The following is a 15,150-nucleotide window of genomic DNA, read 5'->3' on the forward strand; positions in this document are numbered from 1 at the left end:
GTACATGACACGTAGGGACTTTATATCCACCACAGAAAGTCCCGCATGCAGCCTCTGCTAGCATCTTCATCCACATGCATACTTACACACATATGTATCAGCTGTGATGCAAAGGAATCACATTTTACTCCACATCACTTAATTGATTTAGTTCAGCCGGCACTCCAAAGTGCTTTTTTTACATTTACACCTCAGCTTTGACCTTTATACCCCATTTAATCTTCAGAATAAGTTACATCATCACTTTTAGCATGCTCCATCCAAACTGCCAGCTGACCCCATACGCCTCTGTGCTCTCCCCCAGCCGCGTGTTGAGGGGATGGGCACAAGGGCGGACGGGGGCAGGGGAATGAGGAGAGGCTTGTATTTCTGGGGCAGGGAACTGACACTGCAGGGGGCCGGCAAGAGCTGGGTTGGCGTGCTGCCATTGTCGAACCTGGGTCTGGTGGGGAGGGGAAAGGCGGATGTTGAGAAGCAGGGGGAGAGAAATGGACCGAGACGGAGGATGGGAGTGATGCCTTTTCTGCTGCTACCGGAGCCAACTGCTGTAACGCCGCCTTCCTGATGAATCCCCGGAGGTCAAAGGCATCCCACGTCTCATCTCCCCCTGCTGACGTCTGTTTTAGTACTTTCAGAAACATCTCGGTGCCTCTTTAATGAAAAACCACAAGCAAACTGTGTCAAATACCCGGTGACAAACTCGCGTTATTCTTCGTGAACCGAGGCATTGATACTTTTGTTCTGAAAGTACTAAAATCAGACTCGTCTCTCATCCTGCTGGGTGGGAACGGGTGGTGAAGGTCGGCGATTCCGATGGTGGCTCCATGGATACTTTAGAGACAGACAGTGTGGAGCAGACTGGATTTCTTGTCACCTTTTCATCAGACAAGTAAATCTTCTTTGCTCTACACTCTACATAAATATATCAATAGGTAACTAGGTTCTGTGTAGGTAGGATAAAGATAATGTAAAAGAGGCATGACCTCAGTGGAGACACATTTGTTAATCCTGGTGTGTGTGATTGGTGCGCTGAGATTTGGGTGCTTGTGGTGGTTTGATTGTGAGTTAGAGCCCTCTGAATGCGGGCTTCCTCACTGAGACTGGACCACGTTGCCTGTTTTGTAAGTGTTCGGGGAACTCATGTGTGACATCATCGCTCTGGACCGGACTCCTCAACTCTTCTCCTTTCTAAATCCATTTGCAATTAGTTGTTGTTATTTTGCTTTTAGTCCTCTAATGACGTCACTCGTCACTGCAAAATGCTGGCTCTTTTTTATTATTATTTTTGAACTCCAAGTGCTTCCTTGCATATCTCTGTAGAGCATGGCTAGGCTTGGCTCATGATGTGCTCTTTTAAATGACATTAAAGCAATATGTGATAATGGTATGTGTATTGAAGCATCTATCTAGGTTTCTAGAAGGCTGTTTTTCATGCAGCCTTTTGCATGTGCATGTCCTACTTAGTTTTACATTTTAAAAACTGTGATACAACTTCAGGTGCTCTCTAATCCGTCCTTCCCTGTTCATCACCAAGTGGTGCCGCCCTCCTACTGTGGGTCATCTTGACATTACCCATCCTGTCACCCAAACTGGTGACTGTTCTCTTAAGGAGGACGGATTTAGGGAGCATGTGAACATTGTGCTCCCATGCTGTCACAATTAGCACTCCGACGGCTATTTGGTAAAAGATTTATCCGAATTAAGAGCAGATGTTTTCCCTCTGAACAATCCGCTCCCCTTTCCCCTGGTTAAGGAATGAAAAGTAGATTTTATTTCTTCTTTGGTTGCTGCATGGCCAGGTCAAGATAGAAGCTGTATATAGAGCAATGCGAAACCAAGATTAGGCAGCATGAGTTGTCACTTGATATATGTTGCTGCTCTAGATGCTCTGCCCCTTATCTCCACTCTTGTGTATTGAAATACTAAGCCCTCTGTTTCAACCCTCCCCTCTCTCCCCCTCTTTCCTTCTCCCACTTCTTATTGGAAGGTAAGAAACACAAGATAATATTTTTGGAACCTGTGTATGTCTGTAGGAAATTAGAGGAAAGGAAGCAACGGACGACTGAGAGCTTTAGACTGAGAGGGAAAGTGACTGGGGCCCTTAAAGGGAATCAATGATTTACATTAACTCATGGCCGTCAGTCCTGGCAGCACAGTCTGCCCATCACTCTCTTTCTAATTCTGCTGGGGTCTTACAGACAGGAAATGGATTTAGGAAGTTTACTTTGCTCTCAGGTTTCTCTTTTTTTTCCCCAGATAGCAATGAATGGATTATGATGCGAATGGGTTTCGCAGAGTGTAGCAACATGTCCAGCCGGGGGAAATAAACGCAAGAAATCCATTAAATGCATGTTATTCCTTCTGCAACATGTAGACGTGCTTTGGCGTAAAAGCTCAGTGGTTTCATCGATGACAACGTGTACATCCAGGTTTTTGCTCACAGTTCTATAAAAGCTAAAAAGCGAGCTGTAGGGATTGACACGGATGCTGTCATCAACATTTAACCTTTTACCTGTTTCTCTCCCTTTTTTCTATATTTCCTATATTTAATTTTTTTACAGCATGCAAAAGTTTACTCAACAAGAAGTCTGATTCTGCTAAGGTAAGGTTGTGACCTCTTTGTTCTACTACACTGTGTCCTGTCTCCTCTATTAACTGACCCCTTTCTTGCCTTCTGTTCTTTCCCGTACCTCTAACGCTCACTTCTCCTACTCCTATTATGTCGAGGAATATCTTTTTCATACAGTAATGATTGTTTTTCAGGGTTTTTCCAGAGTTGAGTTTTTTTTGCTCAGACTCCCTATTCATTTCTATAGGGGATTACCTCAGGGTTTCTCAACCTTCTGTGGCCTGTTTTCAGATATCAGAGTTCCTTTACTTCTATCCACAAGTTTGAGAAACTCTATTCAACTGGCCTTTTTTTCAGTTTCAGTGAATTTTTTTTGTTTGATTCTATATATTCTTTTTTGTAATGTTTAGTTTATTCTTTCACTTTTTTTAGTCAGTTTCCATTAGAGGTTTGCTGCTCTTCTTTTCCGAGCAGCCTCCGTCATTCTCTACTGCTATTAAGCATCTCCCCCCCCCCCCCCCCCCCCCCTCCTCCTCCTGCCTCCCTCAATTTCTCCTCTGCCCCCAGGGGTCTTTCTGTGCAGTTAAGTGGCGGAGGCATAGCGAGTTAGTGAGGCAGTTAAAAGGATGATCTAGAGGCCATTCTGTGCCACTCACCCTCTCATTTACCCTGTTAGCTCTCAACAGCCCGGGAGCCACAACCGACATTAGCCCCATTCCCTAAAAGGCGCATTATACTACTGTGTGTGTGTGTGTGTGTGTGTGTGTGCATGTAAACGTATGTTGTTGTTCACTCTGAGTGTCTGCGTTCTCGTCCCAGCCTTCTACCAACAACAGTAAGAACAGTATAGTGAGCGCCATCAATGCCCTGAAAGACACCAACATGGCAACCAACGCCCAGATGGTACAGTAGCCGCTGCACTGTCGGTTTCCCGCTTCTTAACCCCCCCAGTAGTTGCATAGTAGCCCGTTGTGCCTCATCCTTCATCGTCATAGTCGCTGCTTATCATCCTTCATCTAGCACCCCCGTCCCAGCAGCAGCCATCCACTGGGTGCACATGTGTTCCTCAATTGGAAATCTATTAAACTTTGTGCAAATAATTCAACATGCTCTCTATTGTACTTGTATTTAAGGCTTCACATGTGCACCGTGTAGATTCCCAAGCAGCATGAACCTTATATGACAGTGACAGAGAACTGTAGAGTCCTGGTTTAGATGACATCTTCGAATAAATTATTCCTATCCTATTTGGCCTCTATGTTATTCCCCTTTCTCCCAAAGCTTAACCAGCCATCCCTTAAGTTTCCACTAAACTCAACTCCGCATTTCAACCATCAACACTAACACCCAACCATCTGTCTCAAGCTAACCCGTTTCCTTCCACCATTAATTAACCGTTAATCCACACTGACATCCTTTTCATACTGCCAAACTTTCGTTGTAGTGGTAATAGCATGTGATTTAAGATGCATTAGAGCATGTGTTACTTAGTGCTTCTTGTATGGCTTTGATGACATAATACTTTATGGTCTGACAATGTAGTGCTTCTCAACTGGTGGTGCAGGAATAGAGAATTAGAATAGCTATTGTAGGCTAGAAAATTAATGGACGAATTGTACGTTTACGAATTTAATAAAATTTGGAATGCGTTATATGCTAACATCAAGTCAATAAATTGATCAACATCTGCCAAAACCATAACATTAATTAACTATAGTCACTGTACTGAAGCAAAAGGACATTAATTATGTTTTCCAGCTTTTCAAATATTAATATTTGCTGGTGTTGTATTATGCTGGAACACATTTACATTTGTCGACTTGGACTTTCGGATTTTCTGATGAGGATTTTTAATCGATAATATAATGAACCCACAATAACAACAATTGTTGACTTGTCTCCAATCTCTATTCATGTGTTTTTGACACAACTAGTAAGGAAAGGTAGAGTTTAATAATGGCTGAGGTAGATTATAGGGACTAGATTAAAGGGACAGTTCACTAAAACAAGGCCATCTAGCTTCACTATATTCAAGAGAAGGCCAACATCTCTACAGCAGATACCTCCAACACTTTTAATTTAGGCGTGAATTATCCCTTTAAATCCAGTTGAGAGGCCATGTTTCAGGATTCTGATGTTTGGACTGACTTTTTTTGTTTTTGTAATGCAGGAATCTCAGAGCACTGTGGTGCACAACCCTCCTGATGGAGTTAAGGTGAGGCGTGTGTCTGTCAGTGTGACAGCTCAACGAGCTGCTCCACCTCAGGTCTGTTGGATCTTTCTAAAGCGGGCAGTGTTAATCTCACTATTTTTCTCTTCATCTGACTGCTCTCCAGGGATCAACAGAGAGTAACGCCACCAACGACGAGGAGGAAATGAAAGGTTTGAGTCCTCTCTTCCTTTTCTTACCCACCCTCTCTCTCTCCCATCTACTGAAGTGTGTGTATTTGACTGTAGTCGCTGGCAGGTGTGTTGAGATTCAACATATGTCTCGCAGAATCTTGACTGTCTGCCTGTGGTGTGTGTTTGTGTGCGTGTATGTGTGTGTACTTATCGTGTGTCTGTTCTAGCGGACAGTTCGGCGCAGAGCAGCGCCACAGAGGAGATGCCCCCACTTCTGCCCTCACCTCAAAGCTCCCCTGCCAGTAAGTTTATCCATGGCAACCAGAAGCTTTACGGTCGCCATTGGCAAGGACCTAACACCCCCACCCACCCACCCACCTCCCACTCCCACCCTGGCTTTCTGTAGTCACTGGCAGTCTTACATATTTGAGCCCCCTCACTCTGATCCACCAAGCTTCTTTTGAGGGTTCCCACTGGTTCTGGAACATTTTGAAATATTAATTTGTATATTTTGAAAACCTACATTCAGGGAAAAACACTGACATTTGATATTGGTATTCATTTTAATAACAATTATTAACAGCTTTCCTTCTTTCGTTTTCAACACGGATTAACTGTTCAAATTGTATCAGGGGAAAAATAGGGTTTCATAAAACAGCCTGCGTTAATGTATCTAATAAGTGGTGGAATTAAAACATCAGAGAAAAAACCACTAAACTATCCAATAAAAAAAATATAATGGTATGAAAGTACTGAGAAAATATAACCTTTGATGAAAATAAAACGATATCATTACTTTTTGGATCGAGTCAATGTTAATTTGAACCAAAGATAATAAATGAAGAAAAGTGGTTTTGATATTCTATCTAACTAATCTGCCTTAATCTAACTTTTTCAGGCAATAAATGTTTTGTCCTACTGTATAAATCTGCATACTTCATTACATAAAAGTAAAAATTGAATGAGTTTAGGGACTGCTGTGGTATAAATCTGAACCTGCATCCCACACTTACAAATGTAACTGAATTTTACAACACCATTTGACAATGAAATGGTATTACATTTGTATCGGTCGCGCTTTCTGTTCTTCAATTACTTTGAGTGCAATGTTATCATAATAACCAATAGGCCGGGACTACAAAAACAAAACCCAAGTTGTAATAAAACAGGATAATTCGTTTAACAGGGACTGCGTTTTACAACTTGTTTTACACACTGATCCCACACCGTCATTTCCTGCCATGTATATCCATTTAAACTGTAATATATTGTGAGATCGCTTCTTTAGAGCACCTGAACTGACTCACCACCTGGACTTCACTGTACTCAGACACACTTAAATAAAAAACTAAAAAGCAGGAACTCCGTACTTTGACCTAACTTTGGAGAGCATTAAAAAATTGTGGATTTCTACATCGGGGCCACTGTGGGAACCCTGAAATGTGCGTGTGTGTGTGACTGGTGTGTGTGTGTGTGTTTCTTGGTGATCACTGCATCTATCCCCATGTCCTCCTAATGTGACAACTGGAGGAAGCCTTGCTTACCTTGCAGCTGTGTGTCTTAGGCCCAGATCTCAGTCTGACAGGCTGACTTTCCTGCACACCATAGAGCATCAGGTTCCTCTTTGTCCTCACATGGTCTCCTTCATTCTTCCTTCTACTCTGATGCTTTATTCTCTGTCGTGTCGTTTAATCCCATCCAATGTATTCTCCATTCCTCTCTAATACACCATTCTTCTCTTGTCGTTATCTCTCCTCGTTCCCCCTCTCCACTCTAATCCCTCCTCTCGTCTCTTGACCTTTTGTCCTCCTGCTCTTGTCAGACACGCCTGCACTTAAGGAGCAGTGCCATCTCCTTTCCTCCACTCCCATGTCCTTCCTCTGCTCCCACTTTACTTCCTGAACATGCTAAGTTTCCCTTACAGGCCTAACATGAGCTAATAACGAACAATGCCTTCCATCCTCTGTCTGCCTGGTGCTGCAGCTCGTCACACGAGGCTTTGTTAATGTATACGAGCATTAAGAGTAGAGTTGATGTGATCAGAGCAGGCAGTAAAATGACTTCCACATCACACAGCCGCACAACCAGAGCTGTACTGATCTCGCTCCCAGCTGCCCTCCTCTCCCTGTGTTACCCATCCGCATGCCTGTCATAAACCCTCATTAACTCTTATTTACTTTATTTGTTTTACCTATGACACCTTTTTCGGGGTGCGCCAAGTCAAACCATGCTGTATTGATTTGCATTTCCATTACCAGTTTAACAGCCTCGTTTAACTGAGATCTCACCCATCTCGGATACAAGACACAATTGACACAACTCAGCATGATGTCGGGTCAAAGCGTGCTCACCTGAAAAATCCCAGTTTGTACTGTGCTAATACATTCTGAAATTGGCGTGTTCCTGAGAAAAAAAACTCAAGATAGGTTAAGCTAGCACCGGTGGTCTCGAGTAGATCCTAATATGAGCCCCCCTACATACTGCATGGAGAATCGATTTAAAACCAGAAATTGAGCCAATGATGAAAATCAATTTGAGATGGATTTGTCACCTTCAAATGTTTAATAGAATTGTGAGATCCCCTCCCAGTTAAAGGGTCATGATAAATGCTGATTAAAACACAATCACTGTGATCCACATTTATTGTGATAAAATGCAGTGTGTTTATCAATATATTAGCGTAGCTCTGTTAGCATCTTTCATTCAATAAAAACAGAACTATTTTTATTTCTGAGGAATTGACAGAAAATTAAATGTGTTTATCCACCATTTTTGACCTCAAGTCCCAGCCATGATTCTGCCAGTCTTGGGATAAGCGTATCATCAGCATGACTCCGTTTCAATTGAGATGCAAATCAGCACATGAGTCTGGAAAAGGCCTATTAGTGTTTATTTCTTGCTCATTTTACTGAACACTAACACATGTTTTGTTCCGTTTTGTGTGTGTGTGTGTGTGTGTGTGTGTGAGATCTGACATCCATCCATGTGTTTTGTGTTTGTTGACCATCCGTTGTTTGTTTCAGTTCCACCGCATGACGTAAAGCGCATGGCATGGAACAGCACGGGCAACAGCTCCTGCCCTGACTCTGAGCTCTCTCAGTCCTCCATGCCTGCCGCTCCACTAGGGAGCAACTCTGTGGCTGCTAGCAGCACCACGAAGCTGAGTAAGAACACAGTCTCTACTAACTCTGCTTCCATGCCCTCTACTCACTTGTGGCTGTTGCACACTCAAACCTTGCATTACTGAAATGGTAGTTTTCTCAGGAATCAGAAAAAAAAGCAGCCTGCAGATAACGTCCATTATCAGAAGTCATTCCTTTTTATTTTGGAATCTCACAAAGTTATTTGTTGTAGGAAATGAGGCTTATAACTCCACATGTATCCCATCCATAAAAGTTGATTTGATACATGTTTGGCTACGAAGGTGATCACTAGAAATCACTATAATGACTTGTGAAAGAATGAGACTGGTGTTATTCTATTTATTCATTTTGGTCCCATCAAAAGATCAGAACCAACAATGTTTTTGAATGACATGTTTGGGTAGAAGCACTTTGTGGACTAAATAATGGTTGATGTGCGCTTTGGATAAGGGTTGATGTAGACAAAACATGCCACAGAATCACCATGATGCTTCGATTGTCATGGCATATTCCATTTTAGACCTAAAAACATACATGTTTTAAAGCCTTGGCCAGCGGTAGGACTCAAGCTTGATGACGAAAAGTCTTCCTGCTACTTTTGCCGAGAATGTTTTAGTTGGTATCTTAATACTTCCTGACTAGCCTACCCTGTGATACAACACACAAATAAAGAAGTACATCTTAAAAAAGATATCACAAATGTATAGGTTTTTTAAAGCAATGCCCTTGAACTGCTGGACAATGTCGTTTTTCGAAACCTGAAATGGGAGTGAAAATTGCATTGGTTGGGACTATTTTCAGCAGCTTTAAGCATATATTAAAGGAAACTGGATGATAGATTTATGGGATTGAGACAAAATAAACTTCTACAGTATTAATCAATGTGATTTTAGAAAAAAATCGCTTTTAGCTCAGATTAGATCTGGTTAATAGGATCATTGTTGGTTTTGGTGTTCTAACAGGACTTGTTGACTAGAAGAAAAATAGAAAATGTCTCCAGCCTTTTCCTTTTTTGGATGGATTTTGCGAAAAGCATAATTATACTGTAGAGGCATTTTGATAAAACCTTTCATGTGGTCTCTTTAATGTTTTCTATGTGTGAATAGGTTACTTATAAAATGTCTCGCTAATATTGAAAAACAGTAGATTTAAGGGTCATTTTCAAATCTAAGGTTCTGTTTGGAGATCAAATCATAGACAAACATTTGCTTTATTGGCATGATTAACTGTTTATTTATTTATTGGTAAACCAAGTCAGAAGCAGCTGTAAATATGATACAATATAAATATATACAGTTTATTATAATTTTCTTGAAAGTTAAAGTAGCAAAATGTAGTTTATGGTTGAGCTTGAATGTTGTTTTCCAGTTTCTCCTAAATGTTATCTTCCACTTATTATATTATCCTGGAGATTTCCGACGCAACAAGGACAAGCACTGGGTTTGAACGCTCCAGAAAAAGCCAGTCCGAGTTCCATTTTTCTCTGTCAGACTAAGCCAATGTTGTGAACAAGCAGGATGTCTCTGTTTTTGTTTTGGTGGCAGAGAGGAGTGTTTAGTCAGTTTGTGTGTGACACAGAAGGCGAGAAGCAGGACGACAGACAGTGATGAGGTGGAGCTGCAGTGGGAGAGCGCTGGGGGCGAGTGTCGAGGTTAAGCAGGAGAGGAGAGGAGCCACAGAGCCTGATGAGAGGACATGTCATCCAGCAGAACCAGCACACAGTTAGCTGTTGTCTCACCCCCTCACTGACTCCTCACCCTTTAACCCTCCCTCTGTCTCTCTCTCTGTTCTCTGCAGTCCGTAAGCAGGAGATCATCAAGATAACAGAGCAACTGATTGAAGCCATCAACAATGGAGATTTCGATGCCTACACGTGAGTAAAATGTTTGGACAGGATTGACTAGATTTGTATTATGTGCTTTATTTTCTCTAGTCTCTTTTTCTTATGTGTTTAATGTCTTTCTTTGGCTCCTTGTACTCTCTGTCTCTCCCTCAGGAGGATTTGTGATCCTGGACTCACCTCTTTTGAACCCGAGGCCCTGGGGAACCTGGTGGAGGGGATGGACTTCCACAAGTTCTACTTTGAGAACTGTGAGTCTCCTACACACACACACACACGCACACATACACACAGAAACACACACAATTTAAAATCCGTGAGAATACCAGCCAGGTAAAGATTTTTATTTTATCTGATTTTGGGAAATTCAATGTCAATGATGGACTAATTGATCAATTGACAAGTAGTTATGGTTATTTCACGAATAATAATAATACATTTGTTTTGATGTACCCTTTATTTAACCCAGGGAGACTGAACATACAGAAAATAAGCAAAAAAACTCTAAATCCAGTCTACCTGATATTTGAACATTGTTTGGTCCATCTCTGTTCATTGTTTTGGTCCATCTCTGTTCCATCCAGTGCTGAGCAAGAACAGCAAGCCGGTGCACACCACCCTGCTGAACCCTCACGTGCACCTGATCGGCGAGGAAGCGGCGTGCATCGCCTACATCCGCCTCACACAGTTTGTGGACACCACAGGCCGCCCTCGGTCCAGCCAATCAGAGGAGACCAGGGTGTGGCATCGCCGCGAAGGCAAGTGGCTGAACGTCCACTTCCACTGCTCGGGAGCGCCCGCCGCACCACTACAGTGATCAGGTACACACACACACACACACACACACACACACACACACACACACACACACACACACACACACACACACACACACACACACACACAGAGAGCTGATGTTCACAGAGATGATGTCATCTTTTTACAAATACATCTCTTACAAAAATCATTAGAAAGGTGCTTTGTTCACATACAACTGTTACAGATGATGGTTAAAGTAAAAGGCATTAGAAAACATTGCAGGAGAAGCAGATCACTTTGGTTTTCTCAGGACCTTCCACTAGTGACTTATTTAGGACTTATCTATTCAGGTAATTTTATTGATAAAATCATTATTTACCTAATCATAATTGGTCAAAGCAAAAAATGTGTCTATTCTCACTTAAAAGCTAACACCAGTATGAACTGGATCACCTGCTACTGCTCTTCCAGCTACAATGACCAAATTCAATGACAACTAATAGAAATGTATTATCATCAAGCCCATAATTAACACTGGGGTCTGTTTTCTCCCCCCCCCCCCCCCCCCAGTGGTCCTGAGCCTCCAGTCTACTGGAGTGTGTGTTTTGGGGGACAGTTTTTTTCAGCGAGCGTGTTTAAGAGGCACGTCCTCTGCGTGGATTGGCTAGTGCCAGGAGCCCGGCCGGGCGAGATCGCTTCCCTCTCCACGATACCAACCAATCCTGTCCCCCCTTTGACCTGCTGGGGGTCGGCTGAACACAAGACACCGCCCCCATGGGATGATGCATGCATCTGGCGCCTGATTGGAGGGCGAGTCTTTGCCCTCTATCCCTCCCCATGGCAGCCATCTTTTTTCTGCCCGCGCGAGATGAGACGTCCTGCGTGAGGAGAGGATTTACAGTTGAACTTGTGACAGTTTATGAGTATGAGTTATGAATATGCTGTAAATTATGACTAGATGTAACAGAAACCACCAAAACCCAACCAAGCATTTATATTCACTATCTAAGGGAGAGCAGAAGGGAGTGTGAGGCTAGCAGCTGAGATCTCTGGCATTCTAGGGATTACCGGGTAGAAAGTGTTGTGCTCGTGACCCGGACGTTGATGTAAAGATGAAGGGAGAAATTCCCCGTCTGTATTTTAGAGGGGGGGGAGTGGGCTCAGTCAGAAAACTTGATGAGAGAAACTTGATATCAAAAACATGAAGCACCAAAGTGTAGAACTTTAGGCTTTTTATGTGTTTGTGTTTTCGTTTGTGTGCTTGTTTCTTTCCGACCGGACGGAAAATGGTGTTGTTGGGGTGGGGCGGGGGGGCGTTTGATTTGAGGTTACGTGTTTCTGTTGTGTTTTTAACGTCCTGTCCCCTTTGCGTTCCTGTGAATAACCTTTCTTTTTATTTTTTGTCTGACTGATGTTTTATTCAAGGCTCCTTTCATTTCATTTTATTTTTTAAAGCAGCTGCGTTTTTAAAAAAGAGGGATTTTAATTGTGCAAGTTTAAATCTAACGTGTGACCACGTTGTGTTGTCTGTATGCAGTGGGGGGAGAGAGCGGCCCGGGGAAGGCGTCTGCGTTTTGCATGTTTGCCCGCCGCCTCTCCCTCATTCACCCCCCCCCCCAATCTCTCCTTTTTTCCCCTCTTAAACCATTCCCTCTTTTAACCCACTCCTTTTCTCTGCTTTACTGCAAGGGCCTGGTTTGTTTATAATCACTGTGTAAATACAGTGTATGTATAGATATATGTAGAAAAGTGTAATATATGTACATGTATCTAAGAGACACTCATCCTGTGCATCTGGGAACCACCCCATGACCTCTGTGACCCCCATCTAGCTTAGGAACATTTCCCTCACCTTCTTTAAATTTGCTTTAGTTCTCCTCCTTTAAAGTTCATCCTTTACATTTTAGAAACTCGTAATCATTCACGACAAATAAAAAATAAACTCTGGTGTGGGCTAGCAGCTCCAGTCCCGTGGCCGTAAGACTGTTTTAAAAGACGGGGAGTAAAGGAAATAGAAAGTCCGAAAAATAGTTTTTAAACATGAAGACCTTCATCATTGTGTCATCCTGATCCCATAATGCTGTGAGCCCTCTCTTTATATCATATGCACTCACACACAGACACACAGACACACACACACACACACACACACAAAGACACACATACACATGCCTGGTGGTGTGTTTTAGGCTTTGTAACATATCTGCACCACTGCTGTGTGACCACGGTGCCACCCTTGCTGTGCTGCTTAATTGTCTCCATCCATCCGCGACAGTCGTATCTTAAACCCTCCCCCCTCCGATATCTCCCTCTCCTCTCGCCCCCCATCCTCCCCCACGTGTACTAACGAGCCCCCTGCTCTTGAGATGTTTATTTGTACCTCTCTCTGTCGTTTCTCTGTTCCCGTGTTACTGGTTTGAGTTTATCTGTCGTCGTCGTCGCTGTTCCTGTTAACTTGTCGTTTGGTAATTTGCCGACCTGCCAAGCTGGAGTTCTGCACTCTCCCTCGCAACACAGAGAAAAAAAGAAACATTTAAAAGATACAAAAGGGAAAGAGGGAGGAAGTCAAGACAACACAAATTAACAGAATGAAGGAATGATCAGGACTAAATTATTTATTAATGTAATCTACCCTAGGTGGTTTTAAAGGTGCCTGCTCAGTGGAGAGGAGTTAGAGAGAGAGAGAGAGAGAGAGAGAGAGAGAGAGAGAGAGAGAGAGAGAGTTGGTGTGCAGGTGTGTGTGACCTGCTGTTGAACCAGAGACCTAGTTATATGCATGTTTCAGTTACGCATTTCTACCATGTACCTACCTGAATAAGGATGGAGCCTAGTGTTAATATATGATATTTGCATCTTTTGAAATAAGAATATTCTCCATCCAGAATGTTGAATAGGTGACATGACAAATATTTAAAAAAAACGCAAAATTTGTAAAAAAAATGATTCAGGAGCCGTAGCTTGGTATGAGGCCCTCGATGTTAGCGTTTTCCCTGCGTTGTAATGATATACTATTGGGCTGCGCTTTCTCCCCCAGCCTTCACATGGATGCTGGAGTTTTTTTGCATGATCATGATGTACAATGAAATACAACCATGAATTGACGACTATCAAGTGTTTGTCTGAGTGTTAGTTGGTCTTCATCATAGCTTTGTTATTCTTCAAACTTGGATCTTGAAAGTATTTAATAAAAATACTATTTCAGCACTGGTTTATCTCTCTTGACTGGCTTATTTCATTTTGTTTTCTTCTTATCTAGATTTGATTGTCATCACTGATCACACAACCATTTTTGTTTCTTTTCCAGCAAATATCTTATTGGAAAATCTTTATCCCGAGACCAAAAAAGTGTTGTGATTTTTAACTCAACTGTCTGACCCAACATACCTATACTGTCCAGGAAATAAATTCCTCCCTCAAATGACAACATAACCTTTTTTGGCCTGTGCATTTTTTTATCTTTTCAGCCAAGATTTTGAGAACGTTTCATCCGCAGTCTGAACATGAAATCACCAAATTTGGAGGTCATAGAGATATGCAGCGCACGTTTCCAATTACGTAACACTGCAACGTGTATTAGTCCTGCTGAATACCTGCTCATGTAGGCCAATTTTAGGGAACTACTTTGTCTCGGCTGACGTTTACACACTACTTAATAAAGGAAAAATGGTTTTAATTTGAGTAAAACAAGCGCACTGGATGAAACTGGACGGAGTTTCTGAGCTTGGTTGCATGCTCTGAGTCTGAACACCAGCCGGCATCACAGCTGGCGTAATATTTGCCCTCCATACTTGTCTCTGTCATCGCATAAAGTCAGATTAAGCCCTAAATAACGCTGCATATCCTCCAGGGCCATTAACATACACACAGAGCATAAAACAATCATGGCTGTGCATCGTGCGCTCTCACCAGAAGCTTTGTTCTCCTGTTTCAGCCTGTGTCGAGTAATGCTGCAGCCTTATTGTGTGTGTGTGTGTGTGTGGCTCGCTCACAGTGGTTGGTTAATTTTGACATTCACACTTTCTTTAAGACTTTAAAAAAAGGGAGAATGTGACCTTTGACTTTCCAAGTCAATAAAAACAAAAGTGTGCAGAGATGTGAGGAATGAAGGAGCTTCCTGACTCTAAAGTGCTACTTTTGACTTTTTTGAGGTGTTAAAGGACAGGTTTACATTTGTTAATCTTAGTCAAAATTGGAAACATTTGTCCAAGCTCTAAGCAGGTGCAGCACCACCTCATCCTTAAAGACACCCAAATAATTGTTATAATTTAATATAATAATATTGTGACCCAGATTAAATTTACACAATTGCACTTTCTTATACTTTCTGTTACGGAGACAGTGGTTAGAAGGCAGGCTTTAAGCAGCTCTTCCTGTTACGTTTTAAATATTTAAAGGGGCCCTATAATGCTTTCTGGGGTTTTCCCTTTCCTGTAGTGTTATATGAGTTTAAGTGCATGTTAATGGTCTGCAAAGGCTAAAATCCCAAAGTGGGTTTT

At 42.3% G+C, this 15,150-nt stretch overlaps 1 protein-coding gene across 1 annotated transcript in view; it reads left to right on the forward strand.

The window, feature by feature from the left end:
• The window catches only part of LOC117544304 (calcium/calmodulin-dependent protein kinase type II subunit gamma-like), a 36,339-nt gene extending 22,476 nt beyond the window's left edge, over nt 1-13,863 (forward strand). The window contains 10 exon segments of the mRNA XM_034213231.1: nt 2,562-2,602; nt 3,389-3,472; nt 4,740-4,784; nt 4,906-4,951; nt 5,140-5,214; nt 7,936-8,076; nt 9,853-9,928; nt 10,052-10,146; nt 10,480-10,716; nt 11,225-13,863. Coding sequence (XP_034069122.1) covers nt 2,562-2,602; nt 3,389-3,472; nt 4,740-4,784; nt 4,906-4,951; nt 5,140-5,214; nt 7,936-8,076; nt 9,853-9,928; nt 10,052-10,146; nt 10,480-10,712 — 836 coding nt within the window. The 3' untranslated portion in view covers nt 10,713-10,716; nt 11,225-13,863.
• Nucleotides 13,864-15,150: the final 1,287 nt, after the last annotated feature.

The sequence above is a fragment of the Gymnodraco acuticeps genome, unplaced genomic scaffold (genome assembly GCF_902827175.1).
Source record: "Gymnodraco acuticeps unplaced genomic scaffold, fGymAcu1.1, whole genome shotgun sequence".
Lineage (NCBI taxonomy): Eukaryota > Metazoa > Chordata > Actinopteri > Perciformes > Bathydraconidae > Gymnodraco > Gymnodraco acuticeps.